Raw genomic sequence first — 18622 nt, forward strand, 5'->3', positions numbered from 1 at the left:
AAATTATATGCAACATAATTGTGAAAGGAGTACCTCCGTTCTGATGAATAAGGCTTATAACTATAATCAAAAGTAGTTTGAGCAAACGTAAAGAAAAAAAATAAAAAACTACAATATAAAAATATTTTTCTACAATATAAAAGGAGTAATATTAATTTGGTATTGTAAATATTCATATTTCTATCTATAAAATTGATTAAAATTAAAAAATGTTAACTTTTGACTAAATTTGTAAACGTCATTCGTTGATTGGAAATTTGGAATGAATGAAAGATGTAACTTTTGACTAAATTTATAAACCTTGCTCCTTAAAATGGATGGAGCAGTACCATACTAAGTTGGCCTTACACTGACGCACTGGGCAAATAAATATCCCCGCCAAGCTCCTCTCGAGATCGATCTTTCTCGTATTCTAGAGCTAGTCTGGCCTAATCAGCGGCACCTTCTCCCTGCTCGCGCACTCGCTATGACTCTCATGGTGCGCCATGGCAAGCCGCGAGCGTCGTCTTCTCGAGATCACCAGCCCGACCACTGCGACCCAGCCGTTCTCGGTGGCGGCGGCGGCCATGTCCACCTCATCCCGACAAACTCAATCGCCGTTGGCAGGTACGCAGGGACAGGATTTGGTATTAAAAGCTCATCAATTTCGACGAAGTAGACTAGTCCCGGGCACTACTTCGCCGAAGGCACGTTACCTAGATCTTCACCCAAGTAGGCCGTCAGATCTTGTCTAATAACCGGTCTGAGGGACAAAAGGTTCTGAGAGGCAACTAGATAACTTCTATCACCCGTTCTGTACTGAATCATATCTATAGAATGAAATATGTCTATGTCATGTAATTCTTTTATTCCTGTTGGCAGTTTCTACTCCCGCCAATTCATAACAATTGTCGTGGTTTCAGTTCTTTATGGATCCGAAGGAGTATTTTTTATTCATGTGTTTAATGGAGGTCCCAATTGGGTGGCACAACATCTTTAATGTTGATAAAAGTGTCAATTGGTCGCGGCAGCCCATCACCTCCTCACTTTTTTATGATGCAAGTTGTTACATCTACTGCGTACGATTAATTCGCCACCAAAATTAGGATACACTTAGCAGATACCACTAATATAGTCTAGTTTGTATTTTTGTAGCAACGAGCTGGTATAGTCTAGCATGCATATTCTCAAGTGACAACATAGGGTGTTCTTTAAGTCATAATTGCCAAATAGATGACCTGCCGCTTGCAGTTGTTTGCAAAATGTGGTGGAGAGCCACGTACACTATAACATTTTGTATTTCTCTACCTTCTCTTATTATCTGTGAAAAAAAATACTATGTTCAGTACATCATACTAATAAGATATCCTGAATAGGGAGAACAACAAAATGGGAAAGAAGTTGGTGTGGAGGTACCTCAATTGACAGAGATAGTTGGTGACAGACAATTCAAGTATGAGGCTGACAAGCAAATCTCAGCTCTGGTTGGTCAATCCAAGGTAAGACTATCGCACCACAAATTTCTGACTGAACGCTCTTTCAACAAGCCAAGTGTCAATTAAAGAAAAGAAAATTTGGTGGCATGCAATAGTAGTGTGTCAGACGTAGACTATTTCTCAGAGTGCAACAAGGATTTGAAATCAATTCTATACGATTTTAATACGCACAAATATGTCTATTTATTGCATCAGTTAAGCCTTTAAATTTGTCGGCTGCCTTCCACACCCTAATTTCTTACACCTTTCTTTTGTGTAAATGACAACAATTATGATTTTTACTCACTTAAATAGAAAATATCTGTGTTTTCTTGTGGCATGCATCTAGACAATTTCTATCACCGCTTTTGTATTGAATCATTCCTGAAAGATGCAATATGTCATCTAATTCTTCTATTCCTACTTTCTCAGTTTTCTATGTTTTAACTAATACAATTTGTCAAATAGGGAGAGCATCAAAATGGGCAAGAGGTTGCTGTGCTGTTGCGTCAATTGACAGAGAGAGTCGGTGACAAACAATTGCAGGATGAAACTGATAAGAAAATCTCAGTTTTGGTTGATCATTCCAAGGTAAAATACCGTCCCTCAAATTTCTAACAGCTAGCTCTTGCAACAAGCCAATTTTCAATTAAATAAATAAGATTTGGTAGGCAACACTGGTTCATGGAAAAGATGTAGACAGTTTCTAAGAGGGCTTCAAGGATTTACAGAAAAATTATGTACGATTTTAATCCACACAAAATATGGCTCTTTAGTGCATCAATTTGGCATTTAAATTTGTGTGGTCTGCTTCGCACGCCCTAATTTCTCATACCTTCATTTTGAGTCTATGACTATAATTATGACTTACTCATTCAAATAGAAAACATCCATGTTTTTCTCCTTGGGTGCAACTGGACAACTTCTGTCACTGCTTTTGTATTGAGGCCTTCCTATATGATGCAATATATCATTAAATTATTCCATTTCTTGATTCTTAGTTTTCACTTTTTTAGCTAATGTGTTTCAGGGAGATCCTGATTGTTTAGTACTAGATACTAATACGATATGTTGAATAGGGAGACCATCAAAATGGAGTAATGGACATAGATTTTTGTGGAGGTGCCTCAGTTGAAAGATTTGTGTTGCGGACATCTTTTAATTTTTGTTTTAGCTTGGTTTTCCACTAATTAACTGGATATATTTATACTAAATGTTACCGTAAATATATCATCGGTATGTTGGGGGCATGTCTTAATTTTTGTTTTAACTCAGTTTTCCCCTATTTAAATGGAAAAATATTTTATTAATAATGAAATAATCAGAGCTTTTGTCTTTGTTTAAAAAAGGGAAACCTATAGAATTAATCCGCATGAGCATATAATGATGATGATTGATCAAATCGATTTACTACTCTCTTACATGATTATATCATAGGAGGTAAGTTGGAGCACCTTAAAAGATCTTGTTCTGTTCCTATTTATAGTGACTAGTGCAACTTTTGCAGGATATTAGCAATGCCTTGTATGAGTACAACTCAGAATATCCAGGATAGGTGGCCCAAAGGTTAAAACTAGATTTTCTCAAAAAGATTACAAACAATTTCTCTTCCGAGAAAATAATTGGTAAAGGAGGGTATGCAACCGTTTACGAGGTATACTTGATAAAAGAGGATTTCTTATCTAATGTTAGTCACAATTGAGAAAAGAGCATTAACAGTAACTTGAGAACCTGAACAGGGAGAGGACGAAGATGGGAGAGTTATTGCCGTGAAGAAGCTTGTTATCACATCGAATGTGGATTCAAAGCAATTTGAAAATGAGGCTCGACATCTTTCAACTCTCACACACCAAAACATAGTAAAGCTTGAAGGCTACTGCTACGAAGAAGAAATCCATGTAATTCAGCATGAGGGTCGTGGAATTAAGGCAGCTGACATATACATGTTGCTATGCTTTGAGCACATGCGCGGAGGAAGCCTTGACAAGCATCTATCAGGTATGATAGTGACATGAAACATAACTTCCTATATTCAGATCACGTGCTTTGTTGTTACAAGGCTCTAGACCTAAGTTTATTGACCACATTGGTACATAAACATTCCTATAACACTTCCATAAATTTGCAGAAAATTTCATGATGAACTTATAGAATATGAACGGTGGTCTGTCAACAACATATAAATATATCTAAGTGTATAAATAATGTGCCTTCATACAAAAATATTCAGATTAAAACTTCTTACCTTTATTCAGATTAAATACCAACCTTGATTAATATATGGTTCAGATTAAAACTTCTTACCTTTAGAGTGGTTAGTTGGTGTGTCTTAAAATGGCTTCGATAATATACTAACATTAGTGACTACAGATGCAGCTTGTGGACTTAATTGGTCACAACGTTACAAAATTATTGAGGGGATTTGCAATGGTTTGCATTACCTTCATGAGGGCAAGGAAGGTTCCCCTATTATCCATAGGGATCTCAAACCTGGTAACATATTATTGGATGATGACATGATACCAAAGATCGCGGACTTCGGTATTTCAAGACTCATCGGTGAGGACAAGACTCATACACGCACATTTGCCATCATAGGTACATGGTAAGATACTAAGCTTTACAACTCCATTGTGTTTTATGAGTTATGTTAAAACTCGCGGCTTCTCAAACAGTGATGCCTTCATGCAGGGTATATTTGTCCCCAGAATTTAAACAAAACGGCATGATCTCCAAAAAGTTAGATATATACAGTTTGGGTTTAATTATCATCGAGATAATAAGCGGAAAAAGGATCTACTGCGACAACATTGGAACGCCCAATGAGGAATTTATTGAGGTTACACTGTAATCTTATTTTAGGATTTCTTGGTCCATTTTGAGTTCATCATATCATTTCAGCTATCTGTTTGAACTATAGTTACTTGAAAAGTGGCGATCAAGGTTGCAGAAAGAAGGATCAATGGAAGATAACTACTCACAATTATATGCATGCATCATATTATCTATGGATTGCATGGATAAAGACCCCCAGAAAAGGCCGACCACAGAACAAATAATTGATACACTTAATAAAACTAAAGAGTGTCAGGTATGATTATTCCTGTCACGGATATCATCCTTTTTTATGATGCATACCCTCTTTTTTTATGATTTCTCTGTTTCTTGATATTGGTCATGAAAATGATCCTCACGCTTTCTCACCTGCCCTTACTTTCTTGGCAGTTCCGCAGTGGAGGATCCTTCCATCTTCCGAACACCTTGGCGTTGCCTTCTCTCGGTTAGTGCTATTACATTTTCCAAATGCTATTTTCCCTCTAATGCTAGCTTTAAACTAAGTTCCATTGCTATAACTAGCAAAACCCTTAGTTTAATTTGGAAAAAGTACATGTCTTGACTGGACACTCTGCAAAAGAAAAAAGATTTCAGTCCTTAACTCTAAGACCATGTGGGTTGAAGTCTTGAACTATGAAAATAATTTACTAGCGTCGGGGGATTTTACAAGTTGTCCGGGCTGAGTTGCGGTCATGTCATAAAACAAACCCGTTAAAGTTGACTGGATGGTGAGGTTGAGTTAAAACTGCATTGAGCTCTACCTTTTTTTTTTATCGGATGGTTTCTCACTACTCATCATGCGACGTATCTATCCATTGTTATCTCTCTTTCTTAATAGTTTTGATGATTTGACAGTTATACTGCATCCACATCAGTAATATCACTAAACTACCCAGGATTGTAAAGTGAATGGCTTGATTTTGCAGTTCAGATGAATTAGACTTCATGATTGAAAATTGAACATCTACTAAATCCTCTTTGAAACTGAAAGGCACGCAACTAGACTTAACGGCCAGATGCATGACAGCCAGGATGTAAACGAAACACACACCTGGTTCCATTTTATTATCTTCTTATTTAACTAGAAATTTAAAACACGCCCCTTAGAGGAATGGCTTGGGACGTTGTACCTATAGTCCTGCACCCACTAACTTTGGACATCTATTTTTTGACATTATAAGTGCAACAAAAAATGTAGAAAAAAATATGATTGTGGTACAACATCATGCATGCATTATCAAGAAAAAATAATCTGAGAAAAACATTTAGTATGCGGCCCATACAAAAATAACAAGTGGTAGAAAATATATGTGAATGTAAAACACGTAGTATTTGGTCTTTTATGTTTCTCTTAAACGGCACAAGCTATTAACGTGGAACCTTACAAGTCAACATAACTTTAGTATTAAAATGTGTAGACCTTTTTTCTAGAATATTTTAGGACGCTCGAAATATCTTATAAGAAGTGAGGGTATATGGTCATCTTAGCTTAGAAAAAACTCTCTTTCATATATTCTTAACGAATTTTTTTTGTAGCTAGTAATCTAAAAGTTTGTAGATACTTGTACATATAACAAATGGTTGATGTTACTAAGCTTCTTAGCAAAACTTGTACTTGATCTTGTTTGAGTGGACATTTGCACAATCAGAAACGTATGATGGAGACAACAGCCAATATAATTCAGAGAACGAGTTAGAAGGTGCCAGTCCATTACCAATTGAGTTAAGTTTGCAATTCTTAAAAGATATTACCAAGAATTTCTGCAGCGAACTAGAAATTGGCCAAGGAGTGAGTGGAGTGGTTTATCAGGTACGTTCTACCAGAGCAGCTTATTGATCATAAATATTTTTAATATGCAGTGAATGTTACTCGTCCTAATAAAATGAGTTAAGCAGGGAGTGCATCCGTGCGGGGAAATAATTGCTGTAAAAAGGCTTCAAAAAACTATAAGAGGTGGAGAAAGACAATTTCGTAACACTGTTGGTGATCTTTTGGCGCTTGAGCACAAAAATGTAGCGAAGTTAATAGGTTGCTGCTACGGAGTAGAAAGAGAAGCGGCTGCCTGCAACAGAGGCTCTCTTCATGCGTACAAGCAAGATAATTTTCTGTGCTATGAGTATTTGCGCGGTGAAAGCCTTGATAAGTTCATTTACGGTATGACCATGCAACTTAATTACTTAACTGGTCCAGTCATGTTTTTCAAATTAACAGTGACTAACACTAATTTGTTCTTGATTTGATCTGTTCACTGGGTTCATTGAAACCCTGCACCCTTAGGTAGCTCCGCCCCTGCACTTAATATGGGGCTTTGACCATTGTTTCCCGTCACTAGATGAAACACTATAAGAATATAATTTTTAGTAATTAGATAACGAAAAATCCAGAATATTTTATGTTTTATGTGAACAACTGCGATAACATTACAGAACGGTTCAACTACAGGATTATTGCTTAATTATACATGGATAAACACTTAATATCAATCAATAGGTAATATCAAACATTTTATAATTGGCCACTCTTTTTCTAATTCATGTCAATCCACTTAAGTGGGTGGTCCAAGAAATAGTGCAGACTAGTGTGGATATTATGTATATAAACATGAAAACACTGACATATATGTTTCGAAGTATGCTTACCCATTCAATCCTAGTAAGATTCGGAATGGCTTGTTATTTAGGAACATCTTATTTGTACAACCATACTGCACGAAACAGAGTGGATTTGCAAGTATCTGAATGAATATTTGGTTTCAATTCCGCAGATAAATCTCGTAAAGTTAACTGGGACATGCGCCTTAGAATTATTAAGGAGATTTGTGAAGGGTTACATTTCCTACATGTGGAGTCAGGCAGAGACATTATTCATCTCAATCTTAAACCCAGTAGCATAATTCTGGATGATAAAATGATTCCAAAGATTGCTAATTCTGGTCTACACCGTCTATTTGGACAAGAGCATACCCCGCCACAGGCTCAAGATATTTCAGGACGATTGTAAGAGCAACTTCAGTATTTAAGATGATTTTTTTGTCATTTCCCTATTTGTACACAAATTTACTTGGATTAGTGTCTTAATAATTCACCATTGATTCCAATGATTCAGAGTATACATGGCTCCGGAATATTTATACTGTGGGGAAGAAAAACTTGAATCAGACTTGTACAGTTTAGGCCTTCTCATCATGGAGGTCGTAACAGGAAACAGAAGCTGCTTTAATGAGGATGGTCTACTTCCATGGCACTTCATTGGGAATGTGAGATATTAATGTACTATCTAGCAATATAAAATTAAGTCACATTTTCTTTGTAAATATTGGATTTTATTTATTCTGTATAATATAGTTTAAGATCTCTTACTCCAACTGAATAGGTGCGTAAAGACTGGACAAATACATCGCACATTAAGTCGGAATACCCATCATTAAACACAGAGGGTCTCAATCAGGTAAAATGCTGCATTGTGATTGGGCTTAAGTGTGCTGACATTCGTCCAAAGGAAAGGCCTCGTATAGGAGAGGTTCTAAGTGCGCTTGGCAAGGTATGCATAACTTCTAACACAAGTACACCCATTTTGTAGTTTACATGGAGAAAATTACCTTTTTTTGGAAACCATCAACACTTACAATAACGCGGAAAAATGCTTGTTCTTTCAAAGTAGTTATTTGTGAACACCAGCATTGGTATTTTTTCTTTCTTTCAAATCATATAGCTTGCAAAATCTATACCTTCCTTCCATTTCCACCCCATTAACTGTTTATGTTTTTCTTTCTTGTCTTGCACTAGATATGCCCTGTCCCCACTGAGCTCATTGGCGTCTACCCCCTTCAGCTTTGTTTCCCATTCAAGCGAAACAGGATGAACTGCTGTTTTCTGCACCTAACTAACATGACAGACGACCGCGTCGCTGTTAGGCTTCTGTCGGATAATCGGAAAAGGTGTATGGCTCGCGGCGTTGCGCCACCAAGATCCACATACACCCTCGTAGTGTCTATGCGCAAGCCAGTGAACAGCGGCGAATTCTTCACCCTAGAGAGCTGCATTGTTGGTGAGGGGGGCCTTAACCTCAAGGATGTAGACCTTGATTTGACCAACAGAGAGTTTCATGACTTTTTTAAGGAAGCCCAAGCTTCATGTACGAAGAAGGTGCATCAGCAGAAACTGGAGGTCGTTTGTGGCGCTCAAGATGAGGTAACCTCTGGTCAAGTGAGTTTGCAATGACTATTAGAATTCTATTTAACACAATGCAATCCTATGTTTTTTCTTTTTCTTTCATGGCTTTCTCGGTGGTGGTTGGCGTGGCAGCAGCTAATCCAGCCTGGAATCGAGGTAGCTTCCTTTTTTTTTTCCTGTCGACTTCACAACTGATCCGAGTAGCAATTTGGAGCCTTCCTCGCTAATAGTGGTTCGTGTTATGGTGGATCAGATCATATCCAAGACGAACTTCCCTCAGGTGTTGTCTGTGGATGTGCATCCGACAGAGCCATGGTTAGTTCATACTAGCTGTTTCATCTAGTGCTTTTTCCCCACTGTATAAGTTCATAATGGTTTGTTTCCTTTCATCTCTAATGTTTTGTTTCGACACCCCGCCGCCGTTTAAATGATTGATACTTTTCTGCATTTAATAAAATCACATTGTGTAATGCAGGATAATGACAAGCCATCATGGGGGTCAAATTTTCATTTGGGACTACCATACACAGGTGTGTTTTTTCTCTATGTTATATGTGGCATAGTACTACATATTTAGTTTTTCGTACTATGAATTTTTTTTAGCTTGTGCTCTGTTTTGAATGCTAATTTTTCGCAGGCAATTCAGATCTCTGTCGAATTATCAGAGGAATCAGGCATGCTTAGCTTTTTAAATTTTTATTTTAGTTCATCAGTCCTCATGATTGATCATACTAATATGGTTGTTCCAACTGCAGTTTATTCAGCAAAATTCATTGAAAGAGAGCAATGGCTTGTGGCCGGTGACGATGACGGGGACATATATGTTTACAGTTATTGTACACGGCAAGAAGTCGCGAGCTTCAGAGGTCATCATAGTCGCATTGAGTCTTTGGCTGTGCATCCAAGTCGTCCTTTTATCGTCTCGTCATCATCTCATCTCATTGAGCTTTGGAATTGGGAGAATAACTGGGAATGCACCCATACGTTTAAGGAGCATTCCGACAGAGTGACACAAATAACATTTAACCCAGTGGACACCAACAGTTTTGCCAGTGCCTCCTTAGACCACACAATCAAGGTTTGCTTTTTTTGTTGTTGTTGTTGTTGTAAACAGGTTATTTTAATGGATTTCATAATTTATAGAATTCATTTCTATATAATTATTATTTTCTCTTCAAAAGAGTCCAGTTAACTCAGCACTTGGATGTTTATTAAGATTGCAATGTGGTAATTTTGCAGATCTGGAACGTTTCCAGTCCAAATAGCACAATCACATTGTCTGCAGATGGCCTGCAGTCTCTTCGTTACATCATAAATGATATTGGTCAGTTTTTGATTAGTGACTCTCAAGATGGGACCACAAAGGTACGACATTATCAATTGAACAATACTCTCATGTGTTCTCTCTTTTTGGGGGTCACTAGATCAAGTGTTCTTATGCTACATTGTTCCATTGCTTTCACTTTTGTGATTTAGATCTGGGACTTGGATACGCACAAATGCGTCCAGACGTTCAAAGGACATGCAAACCATCTTGGTTCGTTATATCGACATTCAGATCTCACGGTATTAGTTAGTGGTTCACTCGACGGGACTGTTTGTTTTTTGAACCCCATCACTTACAGGTACATAACACTGCTTCTTATTATGTTCTCTTATTTTAGTTTGAAGGATACAAATCCAAGTCTGTCAATAAAATAAGGGTCCAACTCGTACTTTTCTACTCTGTAACCAGACAAAAATCGCTTTGAAAGAAGTTGTCAAAGACCACATGTTGCCGACTAATTAGACCACTTACAATGCATGGGCTTTTAGCGTTTTCTCCTAGTTGGCTAGAATGCATGCAGAAAGCCCATTAAAATTAATCTGCACAAATATCAAAAGGATGTTGTCAAAACATGCCATCGTTTTATAAACAGCCCATTCATGTAAAATTTTATAGACAAGCATATCTATCAAGAACTGATAGAAACGAGATCAACTAAAACAATCTAACTTATAATCAACTTCCATGTACAAGACAATGTGCATTAAATAACTAGTGCAACACACCATAAGCAAATAATTAAGCTTGACCACTAAACTACTTATGTGGTCATTCAGCTTGGCAGCAGGTGTAACACAGATGGCCAAACAAAGAGGATCCTAATTAACTGACACAGACCAGCCACTCTGATTATTTCTTAGACTGATTGCACATGTAGTTAGGTTATACTCTCCTCTGCTCGTAATGTATCATACTCTGTTTGCTGGCTGTAGCATAAACTGCTACCAGTTTACACTGTCAATTGACAAAGAAGCCTAGTTAACTGACAGGGATGCATGTGTTTCTAACACTAAAAATAAATTCATTTCTGTCTACATTGTATACTTTTTTCCTCATCCTTGCTAGAGTTTATTATACTTCTCCGAGACTCCGACCACAACTAGTCGCCCTAGAATTGAGGGGAGAGGAAAATAGCCATGAGCAGAACACAGATGAAAATTTTGTTCAAAAAAATGTATTGAGAAAGGCTTCCTTTGGGGAAGGCATGTTTGCTTTCCTTGTTCTATGAATGAGAGATAAGATGTTCTGCGAGGAACAAAAATGGTAAAACTTGATCAAATTACGATTTAGTACAACTTACTGAGTAATTCAGATAAATACCCTTACATGAATATTAATTAACTTATTGTATTCGACTTTCTTATCTATTAAGTTTTATGAAGCATCATATGTTTTAGAAATTAACAGCTAGCTTCTTAATGTGACAGGACTGAGAAAATAATTGGTCTCAACCTCGGCGCAGTTTATGCTTTTGGGTATTTAACAGAATCAAAAAGGTAATAGAAATTTCTGTGTTTTCTATTTTATTTACTTGATATCGAAGTTGTGTTAATGAAAAATGTGCAGAAGTCAAAGTAAAAGTAGAAGCTAAACTACGAGCTAAAGCTGCAAAAGTCAAAGAAGCAGATGTTTCAGAATTTCTTCTAGTGACCTGCTTTGCACTTGATCCAAAACAAGTGGATTTGAGGAGACAATGATCATCCCTGCTACATATTCTGACCATTTTAAACCAGAAGCAGACCTTAACCACCTTAAACAGACTTTTTTTTCTTCTTTTTTTCTTTTTTTTCTTTTTTTGAAGTCTTTTGACAATTCAGTTTTGCATATTGTTAGTTTGGGATATAGGGCATGCTAGGGATAGCTACTTAGATAAGTATTGCCACAAGGATGAGTCTATAATTACGGTCACCAAAACTCTGGTGTATGAAGTACAAAACACATATCATAAAATAGCTAAAAATTGGCAATTATAGTTACGAACATAACATGCACCACAAGAATTTTTAGTGCAATTAATTCAATTGGAGAGAGAGGGTTGTTTAGGGCTTAAGTTAGCCAATTAAGCTAGGATGACAAAACCACCGGTCTCAAGAGTGAGGTCATCTCTAAACACCCATATATTATGTGATTACTAAACTATGTGTAGTAGACCAAGTTGTTAAGATCCGTATATTTCATTGTGAAATTTGTCGATGTGACAACATTGCTTATGCAAATGACTAGGAAAAATTTCTGTTCTTCATTTAAATTGCATTTTTCATGTGCATTTTTAATGTTCATTTTTGTTGTCATCAAGAAAATCAAGGATATATTAATTTATGCAGGATTGTCGTTGGATGTCACCGGGGAATAGCAATAATTGAACCGGATTTGCTATGAAGACATTGTTGCTCTCAAAAGGAGGTTGTTAATAAAAAGCAGAGTTGTTTGGGTGCATGTTTTTAGAATAAGAATCATTTTGTGGTACTTGGTTTAAAGGGTTATCTAACATTTTTCTGGAGAACATGTTATAGTTCACTGTTATTTTTTACTTGATTTTTCTGTATGCCGCACTGTTATAGGATAGTTGGAACTGAAATTTTACGGCTTGCTTCCTACTTAGTATTTATATACTCCCTCCGATCCGGAAAAAATATCGGGTGGTTAATACAATTAACGTTTTACAATTAAACCCTCCTAAAATTAGAAAAATTCTAATCACGTGACCAGGCCTCACCATGTGCCCCTACCCGGTCAAATCTTATCCCCATCCCCATGACCATGTGGTCTTTCTCGTCCCTAACCCCTCCAAACGCGGCGCCCCTAGCTAGCATTTTCCAGTCGAAGCTCCATGGATGCCCTCCCGTCTGCAGAAAGTTGCGATGTGGCCGAGGGCTGCCATTCGTTGCCCATGCTCCGCTGCCACCGGGGCTCCCGCGTCGATGGCAGCAAACCAACTCCTCACCAAACCCACCCCCACCCCTATTTCTCGTCGCGTGCCATGGGAAACAACGTGGCCCTCAGCCTCCATCCGCGCGGCGGCCGTCACAAATGTGGAGCACGGCCGGGTTGACAAAGAAAAATCTCATGGGTTATTTTGCAAAATCACCATTCTGACTTTTTTTCCGGATCGGAGGGAGTACTGGTACAGAACGACCCAGCTCTGGCGGACAGTCTCTAAGGGGCCAGAAGAACATCTTGAAGTATAACCCTATCTCAATCAGTGCGCAGTAAAAGCTGCCGTATATAGATGAGTTTCGGCTCCTCTACACTGGAGTTGTTACTCTATATATGATGTACTACCTTTGTTTCGAAATGTAGTATATTTTGGAAAGCAAAGGAAAGCTTCGCTTTTTAAAACATACTACATTTTTGAACGGGAGGTAATAGATTTTAAAATCTTATATCCACACCAATTCAAAGGCTCTCCTTCCTCCAACTTAATTCTTTTAATTGAAAACTATCACCAATAAAGCAGGGAATTTTTTTTATGGTTGCAAACTTGGCTCCACAAAAGACTTGTGGTTACCGACCCTATTGCCGGTGGCCTTGCTGGTTGGCCGGCGTGACTACCATTGCGATAGTCCGTTGTGGTGACACTCATGGGAGCTGTTTTCTTCTTGGTGGTATTGTCGTGGAGTCATGTCACTCCTAGTCCTCACTTTGAGGTGAAAACCTTGAGAGCTGTTTTCTGCTTGGTGGCGTTGTCGTGGAGTAGTGCCACTCCTAGCCCTCACTTTGGGTGAAAACCTAGACCTGGCTGATGATGGGACAACGCTAGTGTATTAGAGCTATTTTGATTCATAGAATTTGTATATAAATTGTGCAGGATTAAAATCATATGATTTTTTTACATAAGTTGTTTGATTCGTAGGAACATATCGTATAAACTATTTCTATATAAATATTGTAGTGTTAACTGCAGGAAAAACATTAGGTTATAGCTTATGAAAAAAATATTAGTTTCTATTAAACATACTTCATCTTTCTATAAGATTTAAGTAGGCGTGACATTTTAATCTCTGGAAATACTTTTGTACACCCACGCATGGGTGTGGATGTTTCTATCACCGTTCATTTATTCCTCGAGATTCGTGCCCACCATGGTAGATAGAAAGATTCCTTTCTCTCTCCTCTTTATCCGATCTTAAGCACAATGACGGTGACACCCACACCCATGCGTGGGTGTACAAAATCCACTCTCTGTTCCTATATTTTTCCTATTCTAGGAAGATGTTGATGCATTGTTTTATTCGTTGGGGCGTTAGGCGGCGCACGTGTAGTCAGTTAAAAGAATTACCCTCATACTGGATGGCATGGCACGCCACACCACCGCGGCCGCTAAGACGCTACACCGGAGACAACAGAATCTCCGCCGCCGCTGTCGCACGCCGGAGGCGTGGCCCTCTCAGGCTTGTCCAGGCCCATATGGGCCATATCGGGCCCAGCCACCACACACAACCACATGCCTTCTCTATGGAACAGCCTCCGCCATGGCAGATCCATGATCCCTCCTCGCGCCGCTAACACGCGCTGACTACGCCTCGTAGCTCTGATGTCGCTGCCCTAGCCACCGGCTCACACGACAAAGAGCAACACGTTGTGAGAAGCCCCGCCTCCATCGTCGGCAGCACGGCTTCGTTGGTTGCGTCCTCCGATGGAAGCGAGGCGGTGGGGACTGGTCAGAGGGAGGAAAGGGGTGGCGGCTGATGGGATCTAGGTTAGGAAAGAAGGAAGGGAGGGCGACTGCTCTCTCTTTTTTCTGTGTGACATCCTTTTTGAGACGGTGGAGTAAAATATGCCGTGGATAACTCTATTTCATGCTTAACCTGTCACAAATATTAATTGACTTTGTTTAATTAACTTTGGCAAAAGTCTGAAAACGAACCTTCATCTCGTAGTCCAAGTCTAAATCGAACCCTGACGTTTAAATCTCTAATTTTCGAACCCTAACCTCTTCCATCCCGGACGTACTGGACATTTTCTGGACCCTTTTTGTTTGTGTGCTGGGGTTAGCTGATGTGGCAGGGATTAAGGATAGAGCTGATTTAATGGTATTTGGTGGGCTGGTCCAGCCAAGTAAACGGGCCTGGTTGATTGGGCCCATAACCCACGACGCACATCTTCTCAGCGATGCGTGCAGTTCCAGTCCCGTAGGATGGGCTCTCGCTCGGGAACGAGACTAGATAAGGTGAAGGGAGTGACGAGAGGCGTCCGATCGGCAGCGGCGAAGTGAGGAGAGGCGGTCAGAAATAAAAACCCATTCGTCACCATTATCATTTATATCCAAGTCTTTGATTAAAAGGCCAAGGAACCACTCCCAATTCTCTTTTGTTTCTTGCTCTACAACTGCCCATGCAACAGGGTACATCTGATTATTAGCATCCCTACCAATTGAACATAAGAGCTCACCTTGGCAAGCTCCTTTGAAAAAGCATCCATCAAGCCCAATTACTTTTCTACAACCAGCTTTAAACCCCTTCTTCAAGGCATCAAAGCAAACATAAAATCTTTGGAAAATGTTTTATTCCATTATCATTGGGTCCAAGCAAACATCAACAGTACTACCAGGGTTGCTCCTTAACAATTCAAGTTGATAGTCAAACACCTTAGTGTATTCCTCTCTCAAACCGGACAACAATTTGTCCATGACAAAAAAAAATTCTGCCTTGCACTTTGATATAGAAACATCAGCAAAGAAATCCTTCAAGACAGTGCATTGCATGCTACTAATTTTCCAAGTTGGATTCACCAATGTGAAATGTTCATATCTGTTCGCAATTACTTTGGCAGATACAAGATTATTGACTCTATTTGGAGCACAATGGTGAACATCTTCATATGTTATTATTTGAAACCTTGAGCATCTACTGGTAATTGCACCATATAAGAGCCAAGGACAACCTGGCCATGCACACTTTGCCCTCGCCCTGTCATCTTCGGACTTCATGAACTTAATGTTTTTGTAAGTCTTCAACCCATATTTGATCACTGCCTTTCTAAATTCAGTCTGCTTTTGAACACCATTCCAAGACTGAAATATGGAATTTCAGTGTTAGAATTATATCTTGCAAACTTGGTCCTCCTCCTAACAAATTTGCCTTCTTCATCACTAGCTTCGTCATAAGAAAAGTCTTCTGATCCCGAGTCATATTCTGCCTCGATGTTTTGTTGCTCTATGACTTCTTCAACATTTGCCATTAGAGCAATTGGGACTGCACTTGTTGCTTCACTATGCACAAACCTTTCCGAATCTCTTAGCTTTTGCTTGTACATCTTTGCAAATTTCCTGAGCAGCACGGTTTCATCATCTTCTCCACTGTCGTCATCAGAACATGGCACACGTAATCTGAATCTTCGGATTCACTATCATTTTCTTCATCCTCTCCTAGCACCCTTTCACTTTGACCTGCCATTATGGTTTGCGCATATCTATGGCTTCCCCCTTGCGAGTTTGAATTTAACACTTGAGAGCTACTAGCCATAACAGCTTGTGAGCTTTGTCCCTCTTCAAACCTATTCTGTCTCTGAAATCTGTTTGACATTGAGCTTTTGTTCATGTTCTGTTTGGATTGACTACGAATAATTGTCTTCATAACTCTTGTTTTGTCACACGCAAATATGTTCTCTTGTGCAACAACATTGTTCCCACTAGAAATAATGCTAGCATCAGCTGTAAGCACAACTTCAGGTTCTGGAATGCCATTATCTTCCTTATCTTCTCCACTTCCTATTTCATCTTCAAAGTCACTCTCGCTTTTCTCACTATCTTCTTCTTCTTCTTCTTCTTCTTCTTCTTCTTCTTCTTCTTCATCCTCCTCACCAAGGTACTCCACAAACACTTGTGCCACTCCACCATCAATTGTGATATCTGACATTTTCTTGCAGCTAAGGTGGTCACTTAGAAATAACAGACCATCAATCAGATCTTTACCAGGAAGTAGAAAATAGTACTTCATCGATGCCTTTACATTCATGTGTTCACTGAGATGCGCCTTTAGCTCTACCAGAGACAAACTAGTACGCTCAATTTTTGACATGGCTTCAAACTTTAGCTGAGGACCAATTCGGACGAGCTCACCACCAAAGTGAAAATGCACATTCAAACTTTGACGGGGATCCATGATTTCCACGCAAAAAAACTACCTACATTACAAAACAAGAAATAAATTGACATATGCCTTATTCTTAATTAAATTTTTTTGACGTAAACTTGAGTAGATATATGACTACTAGAAAGTCCGCGACCCTGAAAATCTAGCAATGTGCGACATGAAGAAAACAACACATGTCATGACAGCGGTTACCCACGTCTTCTATTCCTCGGTGAAAGTCTCCGCCGCCAGCGAGTTCTACATCGATGCCGCCGCCGGCGAGTTCCAGGTCGATGCCGCCGCCGCGTGCAGGGACGACGAGTACTTCCAAAAGCTCCTGGGGATATCGATGAAAAGGTATGGCGTCGCTGACAACATGCTCCGCCTTGATCGTCTTCCCTCCGTCCCAATCACCCGCATCTCACCATGGCCACCCCGTCTAAAGTGGAAGGAAGGGAAACTGGGAACTGAATCTTCGCGCTTATGCAAAGAGATTGCTTTGGCTTTTTTTTTCTTGAGCGTAAGAGATTGCTTTGGTGCGAGGAGGTGGGTCGTGGGTTATGGGCCCAAATTAATAACCAGGCTCGTTAACTTGGCTGGACAAGGCCACCAAATCCCATTACCTCTCCATTAATCCCTGCCACATCAGCTAACCCCAGCACACAAACAAAAATAGTCCAGGAAACATCCAGTACGTCTGGGATGGAAGAGGTCAAGGTTCAAAAATCAGGGATTTAAACGTCAGGGTTCAATTCAGACTTGGTATACGAGATTAAGGTTCGTTTCAGACTTTTGCCATTAACTTTTGTTGCGGCACTAAACCGGGTAGTGTAAAGGTGGGGCGGTAAGAAGATTCTGGAAGGCTGCACGGTACTGTAGCGGCGATCGATTCATCGATATGCATGCATGCATGCCAACCAAAGCAAAGCAAACAGGCCACGCACTGTTATCTCGTGCGTGCTGATTCCAAAGCTTGGCTTTGTCCTAAATATATCTATGTACTTGCCGCCACCTGGACAATATTATTACCAAAACAAACCAATCAAAGCTAGCTGTTGTAGCAGCACGTAGTATGTACGTACCTAAGTCGTACTCGTACTCGGACACGTCCTGTCATGGGTCAACTCGATACAATATAATTAGCTCGTACTCAGATTCAGATTGAGAGGGTATACACACGTAAGTACATACACGTAACAGATTGAGAGGCTATACACACGAATCCCGAGGAGACTAGTCAGTGAGTCATAGCAATGCTAGCACATCTCACGAATAATCTCCTTCGGCACATCTCTCGAATTCATGTAAGCAGAAACTATTCAGTGGAATGCTATGTTATGACGATCTATATAGGTGCTAACTTCCGAGTTTCGACGGAGGTGACCATTATACATACCTCTTTCTAAGCCGGTGGCATTGGATATATGAAATTCAGACGTTGTGTAAATTCTTCATATATACCTAACATTTGGTGGCTCGGGCCCGTGATTTGTAACTGTCTTACTGTAAGGATTTTTCCACGTTAAAATCCTTATGTCTCTACGTTTTCGATTTGATCATTTTCTTTGTTTATTTCGTGATCTTAGCATGAACTACGGCTCTAAGCTTCTATTTTCGGTTAGGTTCGGACTGCATGATGGCTTCTGTGCAAAATGCTCGGAAGCCGAAGTTTTCTCTCGATAGTTAAGGTTTAGAGTACTTTTCTTATACACTAGAAGGGCCCCAAAGGATCCGACTCAAATTATATTATGATAACACCG

At 39.4% G+C, this 18622-nt stretch overlaps 1 protein-coding gene across 1 annotated transcript; it reads left to right on the forward strand.

Moving 5' to 3' along the window:
• Positions 1-550: 550 nt before the first annotated feature.
• Positions 551-12294, forward strand: LOC124654779. Its single transcript, XM_047193766.1, has 24 exons — positions 551-606; positions 1356-1478; positions 1923-2045; positions 2962-3108; positions 3194-3452; positions 3825-4059; positions 4146-4293; positions 4375-4545; positions 4680-4734; positions 5939-6099; positions 6186-6444; positions 7055-7286; positions 7396-7546; positions 7663-7830; positions 8076-8480; positions 8598-8618; positions 8716-8777; positions 8938-8992; positions 9100-9136; positions 9218-9540; positions 9702-9827; positions 9939-10087; positions 11217-11285; positions 12114-12294. Exons 5-24 carry the CDS (start codon positions 3398-3400, stop codon positions 12166-12168), a joined length of 2937 nt encoding a protein of 978 aa, XP_047049722.1. The 5' UTR covers positions 551-606; positions 1356-1478; positions 1923-2045; positions 2962-3108; positions 3194-3397; the 3' UTR covers positions 12169-12294.
• The last annotated feature ends 6328 nt before the right edge of the window (positions 12295-18622 follow it).

This window comes from Lolium rigidum, chromosome 5, assembly GCF_022539505.1.
Source record: "Lolium rigidum isolate FL_2022 chromosome 5, APGP_CSIRO_Lrig_0.1, whole genome shotgun sequence".
In the NCBI taxonomy this organism is placed as follows: Eukaryota; Viridiplantae; Streptophyta; class Magnoliopsida; order Poales; family Poaceae; genus Lolium; species Lolium rigidum.